Source organism: Thunnus maccoyii, chromosome 7 (genome assembly GCF_910596095.1).
Source record: "Thunnus maccoyii chromosome 7, fThuMac1.1, whole genome shotgun sequence".
Taxonomy (NCBI): domain Eukaryota; kingdom Metazoa; phylum Chordata; class Actinopteri; order Scombriformes; family Scombridae; genus Thunnus; species Thunnus maccoyii.
The window spans coordinates 26710749-26729289 of record NC_056539.1 but is presented as its reverse complement, the minus strand read 5'-3'; the positions used below and the strand labels follow the sequence as shown (position 1 = coordinate 26729289).

Below are 18541 nucleotides of genomic sequence, written 5' to 3'. Positions count from 1 at the left end.
CCATCACCACTAACAACACTGTGCTGTTGGATTAGGGGCTGATGTCTAATCTCCTGCTAATCCTGGCCTTTTAATCTATGAGTTAGCAGTTCTTAGCTCACAGCATGACAGCTAACGCGCTGACCTTGCCACAGAGGGAATAACACACACTCTCATTGAGTTATTCCTTATTTCTTACTGTCTTTTTGGCTATTGCATCAAGTCAGCATGTTTATATTTGCAGAGGTTCTTATTATTTCTCAGGATACTTAAATCTCCTTTTGATATGTCACAAGGCAACACAATCTTCTATTTACACTCAACTGTAAATAAGGTTCCAGCAGTCAAAGATAGCTGATTTGACCTTTGTCCCCACCAGAATTATCCACATCCTTGCACAAGCGTGCACACAGTGAGTCGCTCCCCCCAGCGTGGCACACACCAGCTGGCACATGTTGTGCTTTTTTACAGACTGAGTGAAGGGGAGTAAAAGTAGTAGTTAGTTTAATGCCTTTAACTACTCCCAGAAATGACATAGAATTATGGTATTACGCTGAAGTTGGTGCCATGTGAGCACACACATGCACACACACTCGATGGGCAGCAGACAGGGCTGGACTGTGGGGTAGTGGAGTATTTTTAGTTAAGTAATGGTATAAAATAAGGAAGTGTAAGGGTTCACCCTAAACACAGTTTGCCTATACTCCCTCTCTCTCTCTGCTAGCTGTCTTTATTTCACATTCTTTCTTCTTTCCTTATTTTTAAGTTTGGTCTCGAGCTTTAAAGCTTCAGCATTTAATATTCCTCAGTGTTGGATGTTTGTGATTGCTCACATGCTTATATTAGGAACAATAATTACAGTATTTTATATATAGTGGCCATAGTTAATGGGTTATAATGTACTTCTATTAAAAAATAGAGGGATAATGAATGCTTTGGGGCAGCAACTAATGATTTTTTTATTATTGATTAATCTGTAGATTAGTTGTTTGGTCTAAAAAATGGTGAAAAATCTCTATTATTGTTTCTCACAGCCCAAGAGGACATCCTTGAATATCTTCTTTTGTCCTGACCAACAGTCCACTACCCAGATATATAAACAGATATTCAGTTTACTATGTAGAAGACTAAACAAACTGGAAAATATTCACATTTGAGAAGCTGGATTTTAAGAATTTGGATTTTTTTCTTTTATAGTTTGGTGATTAATTCCATAGTTGGCAACTAATCAGTTGATCGACTAATAGTTGCAGTGACACTTGTAAAGACAATATAAAGTGCCAGTGTACCCAAAATAGCTTGAATTAGGGCTGTAGCTAACTGTTATTTTCATTATATTTTGATAATTTAGTGAATAAACAGTTGCCCATTACAGTTTCCCAAAGCAAAGCCCTAAATGATGTCTTCACATTCCTTCTTTGGTCTAATCAATTATGAAAATAGTTGCATATTATCATTCAGCCGGTAAACTAATTGATTCATTGACTCATCGTTTCAGCTGTATTTTGAATACAATCTGCAGTCGCAAGAGGATTCAGCACCATTTCATAAAACTTGCAATACCATTTACGAGTATTGATATAAGGTGAAACAGAAGCAGCCTTATTGATGTGCATGTTGAGCAGAGCTTCGAATAGCTCTGCTTGCTGTGGGAAAATTGTGATGAACTGGCATAAAACTGCAGTGTAGGTCAGTTTTTGTGATGATGGAGAATCATGTTCAATGATGTGTCCATTATTTATGCAGTCATTTGTGAGAAACTGTTAATACCAACACCAACAAAAGAGACTTTAAATCAAAAAAGCACAGTGAGAAGATATAAACCAGAGATTTATTAGACATAAGTAGACTACAGCTTTATATTTTACTCCCTTTCCCACTTTTCTCTCTGCTTCTGCTTCATGTCTCCCACCGATGATCTCTCTCACCTCTCTCCCCCCACCCCTCCTACCACCTCTCCCTCTTCTTTCATTTCCATTTTATTGCCTTCTCATCCCTCCTTCTCTCTCTCTCCTCTTTCATCATTACAGCTCTGTGTCTCTCTCCTCCTCTCCCTCCCTCGCTTTTTGGTGGATTGTAAAAAGGTAAAAGTGTACTTTGGGAGGATTCGGAGGAAGGCCATGTGGAACGTTAAATCACATGCAGGTGCCCTTAAATGGTGAAGAGAGTGTGAGATGGTAACACACACACACACACACACACACACATACATGCACACGCATACACATACCATCGGCCCCTCATTTAGGTAGCAGTAATTTGCCGCAGTAAGTGACAGGGTTATTGTAAGACGCTCATTAAGAAAGGGAAGCAGCGAATAAACGTCTGACTGAAGGGAATAAATTCAAACCACTGCGCCACTTTTACTGCTCAGCAATAAGCTGCTTTGATGTGGTGTGTGATGGCAGAGCTGGGGCAGACTCAGGGCGTGTGCATGTATGTGTGTGTGTGTCTGTGTGTTTGGAGTCATAGTTATGTGCTACCACTTATAACACCGACTTCACATTTTATTTGTAATGCAATTGCAGTGTAATGTCGTTTTTATTTGCTCTGTGTGTATCATAACGCACTGTATTGCGTGTGGGTCACTTCCTCGAGGGGTCAGAGGTCAGATCAGTTACAATGCGACAGGCTGTTACCGTGGTAACACAGTGCAGGGTTCACTTCCTAAATGACAAACTTTCATCTCAGCAGGAGAGGGGAAGGAAAGAGAGGAGGAGGGACGGATGGATGGATGAAAGGAACGAGGTGACATTAGAGGAAGTGGAGGGATGAAAGAAAAAGCGATGAGGAACTGATTTGAGAAGGAGAATCAAAAGGAAGGCTGGATGGATGACAGGGTGAGGAGATATTCGAGGGATGCACAGAATAATTCCATCCATTTATATTCTGTGTGACAACCACAGCAATGAACGCGGACCACTTAACTGACAGTTACATTCAGCCGTATTTCGTAGTATTTGATGTGGGAAATATTCGTAATCGTGACCAACATACTGTAGGATAGCTGACATCACTTTATAATACATATATGTTTTGAGAGAATGGTAATGCAGCCAAGATTATGTTTTTTATCAACATCTTAAGGAAACATTGTTAAGGAAGGTATCGGGCAAGTGTTCATACTTAATGCATCAGCAGTATTTTATTTATTTGCATACCTACAGTATCTGCCTTTGCAATATAATATCTGCTTGTTACGACTAAAACATTGTTGATTTTTTTTATGGTTATGTTTTGGCACTCAACACTTGGGTAAGGTTCGGGAAAGCACGAATATGTCCATAATTATCCTTCATTGTAAGAAAACTGCATGCATAACTATGGAAAGTTGAAGCTTGAATGCATACTGTGATGTAGTTTTGGGTAATAATTTTACCTTTATTTACTCCATTTTACTTTGATTTTTTAAAAATTGTTTTCTCCTCCAAATCAATTCGGCGGTTTGTTTCAGATGTATCAGATCATCTGACATCTTGTAATTCTTGCCCAGTCTGACTTCCTTTTAGCGATGTTGCTACATTTCCAGATCACTGCAATTAACTTTGTAAACACAATTTTAGTGTTTCAAAATTGTGAAAGTATGAACGATGGTGTAATAAGCTGCAATTATCCTATGAATAAATAAATACCATCAGCAAAAATGATCAGAAAGTACATTAACCCCTTCAGGTAACAAGCTCCTTTAAGAGTACTTGCTTTTTTTTTTTAAATAAATGGACAACAATGATGCTCCATCCCACAGGATAGCTGTTTGTCAAACTCCAGTTTTATTTTTTGTCAACTAGAACGAGTTGAGGAACAGTCCAAAAGCGGGAAACTAGTAATTTGAAAGACATTATATTGTTATGCTTTCCAGCGTGCTGATTCAGCTTCAGCGTATACTGTCCGTCTTCTGAGAAAGATTAGTCTGCAGTGTTGGTGCAGGTTAGATGTGTGATGGAGCACTTCTACTGTGGCTGAGAGAGTAATTGGATTTACACGTCTCATTTAACCTGCTAGATGCCTCAACAATCTCAGATATTGGAAACATCACTTGTGTTCCTCAAGTAAAACAAACTTGATCTTGTATTTTTCATGGTACAGAAACAATCCGTAATTGCTTACAATTAAAGAAAGTGCAACCGAAACAACTCTTGACCAGTTCAGCAAAGTTCAGCTATTTGGATGCTTTATTATGATTTAAGTTATAATTGCAAAGTCTGGGTGGTTTTCGGGGTTTTCCTTTGGTTCAGAACATTTGTTTTAACAGCAGTTTCCCACAGTTGCAGAAACACCAAAAACTGAGCGGCGACTATTCATGTGAGGCTCAGTCGGAGGATGTGTATGTGTGTGTGTGTGTGTGTGTATACTGAGATTATCCTGTGTGTACATTCCATTTAGCGTAACCTACAGCCTCGGGGTATTATGTCTGTGTAAGTGACATTAAATGTCTCCCTACCTTTGTGTGTATGTGTGTGTGTGTCTCTATGTATGGATGGAAAAGCTTCACATATAATTTAAATAACTGCTGTGTGTGTGTGTGTGTGTGTGTGTAATGAAATACAGTGATCTGATCCTCTTAATTGTATGTCTGGTGACCTTGATCCACCTAATCAAGACCACAAGGGGAGGTATGTGTCAATGTGTGTGTGTGTGTTCTCATAAGCTCCCGTAAACTGATGTGCCCTTTTGCATTCAGTAGTATTAATCCTCCTCTGTATGGCTGTATTGTTACGTTGGATATATAGTGGTTTATGACTCAATTAAAAAAATAAACAGACTGCAACCACTGTAAGAGGCTGACGATACAAACCAAAACCCGCAGAGTCATTAAATTAATTAAAAAAGGAATGATGTGGTGTTCCGATATGAGTATTGTTTTTACAGTTACCTGCCGTGTTCTGTAAAATATGTCTTCACTTCATCTAATTATGTTTGAGATGTACTGAGGTATAATGCAGTACATCTAAAGAAATACATTTTAAAGAATATACTTTTAACTGACATACAGCTGTGTCAGTTGAAAGTAATTTTTACTGACACAAGAAGAAAGTCTTCTCTGTGCTAGTATTATATATTGCTTTAAAAACTCATACACTGATGAATAATCTGTATAATTTTCCTCTAATTTCTTCTTGAAGGCTGTTTACCTTCATGATTTATATCACTGCATGCTCTGCTGAGGTTTTTGAGGAAATCACAATATGGCAGACATATTATAGATGCAAAAGTTCTTGCGTCACTGCCTCCATTAGGATGTTGAACCTGTTACCACTGCACTACAGATGATACTTTGAAATGAATTATTATGATGATTTAACTTGACTATAATTTGATGAAAAATTAGGATTATTTGACTATCCTGATTTTAAAGTAATATGGGAAATGCAGGTGTTCACTTTCTTTAAAGAAAGTGAACATTATGAGATCAATACGATTCATGTCTGTACAGAGTTGGAGCAAGGAGGCGATTAGCCTAGCATAGCATGAAGAGTGGAAACCGAAATAGTTATACCACATAACTCTAACAAATTGTCATGTACATTATTAAATAAAATAAAATTACATTACTGTTGAGATACAATGTAATAATTAGAGAGCTTTAGAGTTGCTAATAGACAGAGTTTTAAACTTTGGAAGAGAGCTAGCTAGCCAAGCTACCTGCCTCAAGTCTTTATGCTTGGCGCTAAAATAAATGTGCCTTCTGGTTCCAGCTCTGTACTTCACAGATGTGAAAGTGGTGTTAAACCTACAGCTGCAACTAACGATTATTTTCATCATCGATTAATCCACGGATTATTTTCTCAGTTAATCCATTAGTCCATAAAATGGTGAAACATGTTGTTTCCCAAAGCCCAAGGTGACGTCTTTTGTCCTGACCAACAGTCCACAAAGTGTACAATATACAAAGATGCTCAGTTTCCTGCCATAGAAGACAAAAGAAACTAGAAAATATTAACATTTGAGAAGCTGGAATCAGAGAATTTGGACATTTTTTCTCATAATGATCAATGGATTAGCAAAATAGATTGCAATTAATTTAATACTTGACAACTGATTTATTAACTGACTAATTGTTGCAGCTCTCAATACACTTCTCAAAGTGAATATTATGTCAAACTATTCCTTTAACTTTGCAGCTTGATAGTAGATTGGAATTAACGATGAAACTGATGGTAATAATTACAGTGAGGATCTCCCTCGGTAGAACTAATCAAGGTTGAATGGGACTTTAATTTAAACAGGTCTGATTCAGCTGATCACACTTAATGTAAGATCAATGCTGATCAGGCCAATTTACTGTGATCGACAACAGCCCGGTTGAGCTCAGCTACAGCAGATCCAGTTCAGCCACATTTTGGCGATACAGCTAAATAGCTTTTTGCACATTCTCTCGCGCTGGGAAAATTATGTTATTTGCAAACAAGTTCTAGTCCATGTCATGTAGCAGAGAAAAACAACTCGTTGAACAGCCAAAAATCTTCCCATGAACATTAAAAATGTATTTTGCCAAAGGCGAAATACCAATTATCTGTCTGTAGCCAGAAGCCAAACCAATAAATATGCTCATGTTTGACATACAAGGCAGTATGGCACCATAACACTTAAAGGATAACATTCAGAAGAAATTAATTAATTCTCAGTGTCAAACAGAAGTTAAATAAATTGCTGCGTTAACAATGTCCTGTCTGATTAAATCTGGGTGTTGCCTAAAACTAAAAACAATTTGAATTAGATTGACGAAGCTTCGGCTTGATGGAAGTTTAATTTCAGCATTAGTCAAGTTTTGCCGCACCTAATGACAATCAGTAATAGTTTGAGATCAGGACAGATAGTTTTGTGCAACAGAATGCATGTCAACTGAGAAGTGTGAACTGCAACGCCACACTTCCTGTCACCGAGTGGCTTTTGATTCAGCTCTTTGCTGCCTGGCTAGATGGCTTCCTGTCAGGCTGCAGCACAGTGCAGGATACCTGTTCGCCTGCTTGGCACACGTACTGAGGTTGGCTCACTTGTCGAGACGGGCTCAGGTATGCCGGGGCTGCGACAAGGAATGCAGGGAAAAAACTTAAGAGACATGAGACAGAGCGAAGGGGTGTGACAGCGAGAAGAAAGTGAGAGCCAGATGCTTTTGATGGGAAAAGGAAATGAATAGCTAAGCAAGTTGTCTTGATGTGGCCTCCATGGCTACCACTGTAAGCTGTTATAGCTACATCTGCAGGATGAATTAAATGGATCCACTAATGATTAAGTGCAAAACAGCCTGCAGCAGAACAAGGTTTTTATAATGCAGCAGTATAGCTCCAGGAGGGCTGTGGGAAACTGTGTTCACTTCTTGGCTTAATATCCACCATTAAATGAATTTATCCCCATAAATATTACATCAGCTGTTTCTACATAATCAATACTACCAAGGATTTATCTCATCAGTATTCCTGCCAGTCTAATGAGGTGAATAAACTCTGTTCCTCATGTTATAAGGAGAGTAGTTTGATTTTACTGTGTTTCGCCTCCACTACATTCTTGACTCAAAGGTTACAGAAACCCGATTGAGGCAATAAGGTCGTGGGTTTGAGTCCCTGAGCAGCTTATAAAATGTAAGAGCAGAAAGCGGGAGACTCATGGCCAAAAATAGAAGGCTGTGATTGAACTAAGGAGGAGCACTTAGGGTTGATTGTGATAATGATGATGATGATGATGATGATGATGATGATGATGATGATGATATTAATGTGAAGCAGGATTTACTGGGTAGGAGGCAGCGTGCTTAAGTGACCTTTCCTGGAAATATACAGAACATGTTTAAAAAGTCTGATTGGGCAACAATTGGACAAGATGCTCATTTATCTCGCGTTTCTTGTTTTTCTTCCCCACATTGTTACTGGCTCAACAACTCGAGCAATACTCAAATTTATGCCAATCCCAGGTGAGACACTCTCTGAAATTTCATCATTGCTTACAGCACTGCAGGAACTCATTTTCTGCTGATCAAGCTGATTTTTACTACCAATTAATGGTAGTAAAAATCTCCACCCCTTAGCTGCAGATGTTTAGCACCACTAAACCCTTCATTTTCATGAAAAGATATTCCATATAGTCCATGTTTCACTTCTTATGCCAACAATTTTGGATTATACATACATGCACCAAACAGGGGGCTCACCTAAACTGTCCATCATTATGAGTAGGTGATAAATCATCTGAGACTTACAGAAACAAGAGGGAAAAGGAGAGAGACTTAAGGGAAATAACAGAAAGAACCAGAGTCTCAGGCGAGTTAAGTCAGAGGCTGAGCTGAACACAGATATTCAGAAACACTCCAGCAGACACAGCTGGTGCATCAATGTACAGTTGGTATTTTGGCAGTTTGGGGCAAATAGACACGAACGGTCCAATGGTCAAAAACGTGCCAATGAGGTGAGGCGAAAATTTGCTTTGCGTTCTGTCTGAATACACTATTAGCAGGAGCAGCACAACAGTAGAGAGCTATGAAGGGTCCTAGTGGCTCAGTAGGTGTTTTCACAAGGTTGTACATTTTAATTCAACTGTCAAAGTGTCAATTTACTTTCCCATGTCTTCTTGATGATTTGCCATCTGAAACTGTAGAAGTAAAACCCTAAAAAAGAGACCCAGAAGGTGTTTATCTTATCACTGTTAGGCAGAAAGCTGTACCCTGCATAGATGTGTGTTTTTTAAAGAGCTGTTTAAGGGATGAGACTTAGTTTTAGGGTTAAAATTAGAATTAGGTTTATGGTAAGGTTAGGTAATGTTTTCTCTCTGACTACCCAATGTCACCCATCAGCTTGGAGGATTGAAATAGGGCACAAAGGGTAAGGCACAAGCCAGTGTACTGTATATCAATAAATACACCCCCCTTCATGTAGGACCCCATGGAAAAGAGAGCAACAAGGGCAGCCTTCATGAGATAATACTACAAAATGGGATCAGTCATCCAGGATTAGATGATTGAGATAAAGACAAAGCATCGGTCAGGGGGGTGAGAGCCAAACATGCTCCACAAAGATGGTTCGGGCTAGGCGTCAGGGGCAAATCTTTGGTCGAGAGATCAACGGGAGCTGCGGGTTTTAGGGTCAGGGTTACTCGTAGCTGTGAGGGTTTAGACGTCAGTATGCGACAAAGTGAGTGCTTGTGAAAATGTCAAACAGCATCTGAACCCCCTCCCCCAGTACCTTTCCATCGCTGGAACTGCGGGGGCTGTGTCTGGCAATTTTTGTAACTTTCCGCTACTGACAAGCAAGCCCAGTTAGCGCAGTAATTGGCCGGTTGTGCCGAGGTGAGACGATAGGCAGGATTTAAACTTTTCTCTCAAGCTCTCTTTTTCATTATTCAACTGCATCTGTCACATTTCATACAAATGTGCAACACCGTGAATGCCATTTGAACGATTGTTTTGTCTCACCCTTCTCTATCTTTGAGTGTGGCCGTTCTATTGGGAATGCTCCCAATAGGACCTATTGAGATGCTCCGAGCATTGTGTTTTTCTCATCTGAACAGAGCCTTAGGCACTAGGGAATGAATTATGTCAAAGAAGGTCCTCACAAGTGTAGTACAACTGTGTTTGTGTGTGTGTGTGTGTGTGTGTGTGGGCCCCCCCCCGGGTTATGGATTTAGCTAAATATATGCTGAAGCTTGAGGGCAAAAACAATTTGAGCAACCGAATCTCATATAGAAACAGATTTTATTTGACCAAATATCATCTCCTCTCACATCTAATCTCTCCTCTCCTCTCCTCTCCTCTCCTCTCCTCTCCTCTCCTCTCCTCTCCTCTCCTTTTTTTTAACATTCCTTTCCCCCACAGCACTTAAGAGTTGTGTTTTGCTTCGAGGCTTTTGCTTAAAAGGAGTCCACCTTTTTCCACCACTTAAATAATCTCACTCTGTCGCTATGTGCAGATGGAAACCCACAGGGTCCGACACGAAACCCTTGAGCAAGGCACTTGATCTCAGATTTCCTGTGCAAACCTGCACTGTGTTGAACCTTCTGGTCTTTTTAACTGCTGGAAAGCATCTGTCTGCATGTATTAGCATGTTTGCCAGTGTGCTTTTTGCACACGTGTGTGTGTCACCACTGTGCTTACTTGTGTCTTTCCAAGTAAATTAAGGTTTTATAGCAGGATGCCAGCGGCTTCCATTACCCAGCAACCCAGGAATGTAGTAAAGCATATGTGTCTGTGGTAAACGCCCTACGTCGTCTGGGTTGGTAGCAAACCAACAACCAAATGTTAACATTAGATGCAGCTCATGAGTACCCAAAGATGCTGTCTGCTGTCTCTAAACCGCATATGTAACGCTGATGGTGTGGGTTTTAAAGCAGCCGCGGCTTCTCTCTGTCTTCTGTCCGACGCTGAAGTGAACTCTGAGACATCCTCTCCTTTCCTCTCCTCTCCTCTCCTCCAATCCTACCTAGTGTTACCAGATTTGACAGATTTGTAGTTCAGTTTTTTAGTACAAACTATGTAGGTATAAAATATATTTTTTCAAAGTCTGAATAGGCTGCAGCTTACTTACTTATCAAGAATGACCCTTGTGTCCTGTGGTGCTAAAGAGATTTTGCAACTCAGAACCTCCCTGATATGTTCTGCGGCTGAATACGAGTGCAAAAATCAGGACACAGTGTTTAGTAGACACGCCTCATATCTTCTGTTTTATTACTAGACTATAACTTCAAGTGAACCCAAAACCACAGTTACTAATATAAAGAATATCTCTACCAAGTCTCTCAGATAATGGTACATCAAACAGGAAAAGTATTCACTTCGCATTTATAAGATGCTGGATTCTTAAATTAATACAATTAAAAGAAAAAAAGTTCAGCATCTTTGTAATGAACTGAAATGACATCTGGTCAACATAAAGCCCACCGCCCTGTCAGTCTCTGCTTTTTCTTTTTCTTCTCTAAAAATTTGAGGAGAAGAAGGACTGATTCACATGTATTCTATAACCTTTCATCGGGGGAAAACCACTCAAACTCTTTTAGTTAACTTCAGCAATTCAACTGAATAACAATGACGTTGACTGAACTTTGGGTGGGGACATAAAATAAGAAATAACTGACAATATACTCATTGCAGAGCTATTCTGATTGCACATGATCATATCCTTTTAATTTTCAATAGTTTATACTACTATAATTTAAAACACAAAAGATTTTCTTCAAATGTTGACATACAGTACAGCAAGCAGTCAAACACAGAGAGGTGATGTAGTAGTTTTAGCTGAAAAACCCAGATTGACAGGATCGTGGGAGTCGTGTGAAAATTCACAGCTAAAGTGTGAGTATGCTGTTACAATTTTAAGACAGACTTTAAATAATCAGACACGCAGCTCAATGAAAAAAGCAGGTGTGATTAACAGAAAGTGATTTTTAATTGATGGTGTTATGGTCTCCTCTGAGACAGACTAACCTGCACTTGACACTTCCTGAAGTAATCTGAATATTAAATGAGCGTCCTGGTTTCTCCATGGAATGAGTGTGTGTGTGTGTGTGTGTGAGAGAGAGAGAGAGAGTTCAACTCAAGCTCCCAAACTTCAAATCCACTTTTTTGTGTCTTCTTGTATTTGTAATAAAGCAGTAATAGCTTAAAATATCCCCCCTCCAAAAAAAAAACGATGTAAGAGAGGAAGTAAGGTGGTGCTATACTATGGCTGCCAGTCTCTCTCTCTCTCACACACACACACACACACACATAAACTCACTCACACCAGCCAGTGCCAATGAAAGATTCATGGAGCGGTGATGATGAAGGCGTCTCCTCTTCTGCTCCACTTACCCTGGTGGACAAATTCTGCCCCCCAACCCACACACATACACCCACGCACACACACACACACACACACACACACACACACACATACCGACCAAGGACCTGTTAAGAAGGAGGAGAGCAGTGATGCACACAGCTGTGGGGTACTTACTCCCCCTTAACCTTCCCAGACACACATGCACACACACACACACACACACACACCAATCCTGAGGCATCCAGTCTGCCAAGAGACTGATGCTGCAGACTGCTTTCTAGGCTGTCTGGCAGACTTGTGTGTGTGTGTTCATGTATGTATGTATGTATGTATGTGTGTGTGAAAAAGATCTTTATTTTTACTCTCCCTCATGGCCTTGACTATCCCCCCCAAGGATAGAAAAAATGTTGAAGGCGAGCAATTTTCCAGCCTTTTCTCTATATTTTTATGTTTTATGGTAAAAGGTCAGAGTCACATTGTTTCAAGATTAAGGTTCAAGTTTCGGGTCGTGGATCATGCAGATTTTTAGTTAGTTGGATATGAAGCGTGAGTAAAAACCACTGTTATATCCTGTGTTGCACTTTTGGCCAATCAAACAGTACATCCTGTAAGATGACACCAGATCAAACTTGTAAAGGTTATGACAATGTTTTTTTCGTGGATTTATGCATTTATTATGATTGTAAATAGTAGAAATGAGGGAAAGCATACAATAGCCAGATTCAAACCAGGGATGTTGCATTTACATTTAATTCCCAAGACAGCAGTTGACCTTTTAAGTTTAAGTTTAAGTTTGTGGTGCAATATCTGTTTTTTTCTTATGTGCAATATCTCCTTCCAAGTGCTGCTCCAGTACTTCATTAGAAGCTATGTCGAAAATTTGTTGGAGTGCTGTATATAACTGTTGTAAATAATGTAATATCTCTCAGACCTTGCTACTGTCTAATGATTACAAACCAGAAAATGACCAGATTCCATAAACAAGAGTCAAAGTCAAGGTTTTATTTATAAAGCATGTTTCATACATAGAGGTAGATTCAAGGTGCTCTACAGAGAAGTTAAAGCAACACAATTGAAAAAGAGCAAAAAAGAATGAAAATAAATAAATTAAAATGTTAAAAAATACTAATAAGAACAATAATAACAATAATAAGACCTTGAGTTTGGAGCAATAAGGTTTTAGGTCTGGATTTAAAAGCTGCTGTCGGGCGTTCCTGAGACCATCAGGCAGCTGGTTCCAGCGCTGTGCTGCATGATGACTAAAAGCCGCTTCTCCTTGTGTAGATTTTGCTCTGGGCACCACTAGCAGTCCACTTCCACTGATCTAACGGGTCTCGCAGGGTTATATTGCTCATGCATATTAGTCATATATTTAGGGCCAAATGCATGTAGAGATTTGATTAATAAGACTTTAAAATCAGTTCTGTGGCTTTACTGGCAACCAGTGCAGAGATTTAAGAACTGGGGTGATGTTTTGGTTTTAGTCTGAACTCTTGTGCCTGATGGTCTTTTTAGGAAGTCCTGTCAGAAGTCCATTGCTGCAGTAATCAGTTTTGCTGGAGATAAAAGGATGAATCAATTTTTCCAAATCTTGTTTTATCATTTTATCACCCTGACTTGTTGTTAAGGTGATAAAATGCTGATTTTGTAATTTTGTTATTGATAATGCTCAATAAAAGGCATGCCAGGAGTTGATAAAAGATATGTCAATATTTGCTTTTAATCACAAAAGACTGAATGTAAATGTTAGCTGAGCAGCAACCGGAATTGCTATAGCAGCAGAACAAACAACTGCTGAACATCTGAAACAGCCAAAAATTTAACAGGATTTTATTACAGAATCAAAATCAAGTTTATGAATAAATAAACAAATATTAAAAAAAAAAAAAAAAAAAAAAAACAGTGCAGACAAACACAGCTACAGAAAATATAAAACAACAAGGTATGGAAAACGAGGTTGAAATCCACAAAACAATAATTATACATACTCTAAAAGGATTTCAAGAGCTCAATAAATGATTTATGGAGCGGTGAGAGGCACTCAAATACTTTACTTAGGCAAAAAACAGCAGTACTGCATCAAAAAAAAAAACACTCCAGGATTGCAATTCAAGCAAAAGTAAACAAGTTGTAGGAATACAATATGTACCAAAAGTAATGAAGAATGGTCTCTATCAAAGTGTTAAACTATTGATGAGTTAATACAGTATGTGGGCAGCATGTTGTAAAAGCGTCTGACTCCTAACCGCATGTGTCCTACTGTTATCGTCATATGAAAACCTCATATGTCCAATTTTGGGGAATTATATGCTTTCCTATAAGTTAGAGAATTATGTTGTCCTTTAGAGCAGTGGTTCTCAACCTGGACTGGAGCTACAACTAATGATTATTTTCTTAATTCAATTCTGAATCATTTAGTCTATAAATTGTAAGAAAACATCAAGGTGACGTCTTCAAATTCCTTATTTTTTTCTGACCAACAGTCCAAAACTCAACAATATTTGTATTACTGTCCTATATGCCAAACAAAAGCAACTACTCCTCACATTTATGGAGGTGAAACCAAAGAATATTTGGCTTGTTTGCTTGAAAAGGGACTGAAACAATTCATCAATTATCAAAACAGTATTCTAAAAGGGGTTGCAAGTTAAATCTGAGGGGTCATAAGATGTTTCATATATTAAAGCAGAACAAAACACATTCTCTGTTGCATTTATGCTTTCAGACTATCATCTAATCTTTACTTTCTTCTGAGTTATTATATCATTTGATGGCTTTCAGGCCTCTGAATAATAGGCAAACAAATCAAAGAAAAAAATCTTTAGTCTCATTGGTCGCAACTGGTAGACTGGAGACCAGTAAAGGAGGGTCGCGGGTTGAAAGTTTCAGGTCTGTCGCACCTCTGAGCACAGCTGGCATCACTGATGTGTCTGATATGAAGTGTTTCGGTTCCATTAGCACATTTTTGGATGTGAGATTAACTGTTGCGTTGAGCTGCATTTTGGTTAAGTGAAAAAAATGTGTGAAGAGTTTTGAAAAAGTAAACTCAGTGTAGATAAATGTGTGTTATGTAGTAGTAATATATCTATAATTAGCACATATACTACATCTCCTAAAGCAATTAAAATGAAAAATATATACATTTGTATATAATGACATTGTCTTAAACTTCCTTTACTGTATTGTCAAAGCCCTGGTGTTTCGTTGAGGTGACATCTTATAGTCAATTAATGTAAATTATTTAAATGAAATACAGTTAAATTAATTAATGACTCTGTGTTTTCCCCACTGCACCAGGTGAACATCTGCGGATGTGTCCCCAGGGCCCGACCTGTTGTACCAGCACCATGGAGGAGAGCCTTGCCGGTCTGAGCACCAGAGAAACCGAGGGACTGATCAGAGAGGCCGGCAGGTCGCTGCAGGCTGCCTTCAACGCTCTCCACAGGAGCTTTGACAGTAAGTAGGCTGTGTTTGTGTGTGTGTGTGTGCGCGTTTGCAGGATGAACACTCATTACTGTGTGAGCTGATGTTTCAGCGGTGAGCACAGAGGAGTGTGACATTTGTAGGTTGTGTATTTTAATGTTTGTGTTCGCTACAAGCTCTGGCTGTGCTCAGCAGTCAATACAGCAGCTTCAATAGTAACGGTGTGTGTGTGTGTGTGTGTGTGTATGCGAGGGAGAACATGTGTGTGTCCTGTGCGTCAAGGGGACCCCTGACTGGGTGTTATAATGAGAGCAGAGTCAGCCAGACACAATGAAACGTGATAAGCCGATCCCCTGATCTCGAAGGGGCACACACACACGCACACACACACACACTTGTGTGCGTTCACACAAACACGCACACACACAAACGGAGGGGTGTCCCCCGGGGCCGTGGCTGGTTCAGCTAATGAGCAGTTGACCCACTGAGGAGCCGAGTCTGCAGATCACTGCACATCAGAAAAAAGGAGGGATGGAGGGAGGAGGAGAGAGGAAGAAAGACTGATAAAGTGTCACCGCTAACAATAGGGAGAGACAAATACAGCAAGTGAGAAATGTGTCATTAGTAACGAATAGAAACAGTGAGTCAAAACAAAAAACCTGAGGAAGGAGGAACAGAGAGCAGGGGGAGGACCAGCCAGAGGAGGACAGTATTATTATCTGAAGGCAGCAGGCCACCTCAGTAGCAGTAATGTGGCCGTCCATCTGGTTGTGGTTAGAGCAGGCTGGCACTGGTCCACAGCCTTTGAAGCATGAGGGAAAAGCCCAGACCAATATACTGCAGAGACAGCTCACTGACTCTCTTATTCTCTCTGTTTGACCTCTCTATCTCTGCGTATCCATCTGGTTTCAGAGAAGATTTCAAAGAAACCTTTAAAAATGTTAAGAAATAAATGTGAATTAGATGTGATAATCACGTGAGTAAGGAAGAGAGTAAATCAGCTTAATGACTTAATTTTCAAAAAAATATACTGAACATAAATGAGAAAAGAATCTTTCAATTAAATAATATATATGATAATATCAAGCACACGTGGTTTAGTTGGATCCATTGGATGTAATTTAACTTTCAGTCCATCCAAAGCCATCGTCCATTTTTCACCTGAGAAGCAATTTAATTATTTATTAATCTTTCATTTAGCAGTATTTCAGTATCGCTACTTATTGGATAATTTTTCTACAAAATGAAATTACACTTTAAAGGGAATTGCGCAAAACTTTACACATCAAAGTCTGTTTATGGGTCTTGGGGAGTACGACTATATATGTGAAAGCCTTTTGTGGCTCCAGAGGGGAGCTGCGTGAAGTCTGATAAATTGCCTCAAGTGATGTCACTTGAGTCATCTTCGATTAGGCTGAAGACTACAAGTTTCAAAATGAAAAAAAAAAAAAAATCTGGGGGTGTGGAGTTAGAAAGACGAAAGGTTACCGGACCTCTGTGGCCTGCTCCTCATCTCTGCTTATATTAGCTGCTACTAGCATGACGCACCTAAATCTCTGACTGAACTGTTGGAGGTCAAGTTGCATTGTGGGTAATGTATGCACTTGGTTTTGACAAGAAAAAAGAGTGCATGGAATAAAAAAAGATGATATCTCTGGTTCGGCTGCATACATTTTGATTCTTTAAGCTGTCTATCGTGAGTCTGACAGTGTTATACAGTAGAGGTGCAATGCTATATCGTTGCAGGGATCTTTTAAACCTGCACAAATCAATATTTTTTATGATTTGAATCATTCCTAGTTTCAAACCCATAGAGAATTGTCACCCAACTATGTAGTTCCCCTCAGCTCTAAAGAGGTTTTTGCGTCTTTCAGCTCATTGTTTTGGTTTTACAACCTACAACTTTCAGGTCACTATTACAGCTCTCATCAGTGTTGTTTCCAGTCACAGCAGGCTGCTGTTTTCAGCAGCAAAGGTTTAATTAAACCACCGTATCAAACCTTCCCAGCACCATGTGGAAGACAAACAAAGTTAGCGACTAGCATCATGGAGCATTGCAGCTAAAGACCCAGTTAAATTATTGCAGAGGTTAGTGACAACCAAAACAGAGCTAAAGGATGAGTTACTATTGAACTTACATTAGTCAGCGGCCAGAAACATGACTCCAAATAAATGTTATTCTGCAGCTTCTGGATGTGTAAAAAAACTGTTTGCTAAGACGATAGCTATATAAGCTTAACAAGGCTATGATTTGTCAAACATGTGCCTAATGTTCAGGTTGTTGTGAAAATATTTCCATTCAGCTTTTTCTATTTCAGTTAATCACAATTTGCCAAAAGAAGCCTCCTCCCCTCTCCTCCTTTTCCTCTGCTTGTTAACTCTGCTCACTATCATCTCCCTTATGTCTCTCTTCCCTCTCTTCCCCTCCTCCAGCCTATTTCACTGAACTGCACGGGCGATCTGAGCGCTCCCTGCAGGAGGCGTTGTCTCCCCTCGGCCCCCTGTACTCCCAGAACACCCGTCTCTATGGAGATCTCTACTCTGACCTGCGACAGTACTACAGGGGCTCCGCTCTCAACCTGGACGAGACCCTGTCGGAATTCTGGTCTCGCCTCCTGGAACGCACCTTTAAAAGCTCCACGCCGACAGATGTGAGTTCAACTTCAAGTCTGCCGTTCATTGAATAAGAGAAAGAAGACCAAACCTATTTATTTATGTGGTATTATGACTGAGATAGGAGGGAAGAGGAGAGGCTAGGTCACAATATGGCGGCCTCAGTCTTATTTTTGATGTCTGAACTTGTACCTTAATAATAGTCAAACTCTATATTATACATAATTGAAGGATTTGTAAACTATTCTGCTGATCCTTTCAGCTGAGAGCTCAGCTGCCTCTTCTCAACCGTTGCTTCTCTTCTAGCTTGTAAAGGCATGATTAAATATTTGCACAACGTGACAAGCTGATAAAATTTCCGTTTTTGGATGCGTCACTTGCACGTCCAATGTTTTTTCATCTATTGTCTATTATCACGCTATTATCGCAGATTTACATTCTCCTGATAGGGAGGAGAGGTATTATTTGTAGTCTTTTAAATGTAATAACATACTTCTCCCTACATCATGTCTGCTGTCCACCGTCACCTCTGTCTGACAGGTCATCTTGTCAGAGGACTACCTTGAGTGTGTTGCTAAGCAACAGGAGACGCTGCGGCCATTTGGAGATGTCCCGAGGGACATGAAGGCGAAGGTGATCCGGGCTTTTGTCACAGCCAGGTCATTTATCCAGGGCCTGGTAGTCAGCGGAGATGTTGTCAGGAAGGTCTCACAGGTGAGTGTGTGTGTGCTTGTGACACGAGAGGAGATGCAGTGAGACAAACAGAGAGAGTCATGATGAGT

At 39.7% G+C, this 18541-nt stretch overlaps 1 protein-coding gene across 5 annotated transcripts in view; it reads left to right on the top strand.

Moving 5' to 3' along the window:
* The window catches only part of LOC121900966 (glypican-1-like), a 49485-nt gene that overhangs the window by 21057 nt on the left and 9887 nt on the right, over window positions 1-18541 (top strand). For all 5 annotated transcript variants that reach the window (XM_042417565.1, XM_042417566.1, XM_042417568.1 and 2 more), the window contains 3 exons: window positions 15021-15179; window positions 17580-17797; window positions 18300-18473. In XM_042417565.1, coding sequence (XP_042273499.1) covers window positions 15021-15179; window positions 17580-17797; window positions 18300-18473 — 551 coding nt within the window. The remainder of the gene's footprint in view (window positions 1-15020; window positions 15180-17579; window positions 17798-18299; window positions 18474-18541) is intronic.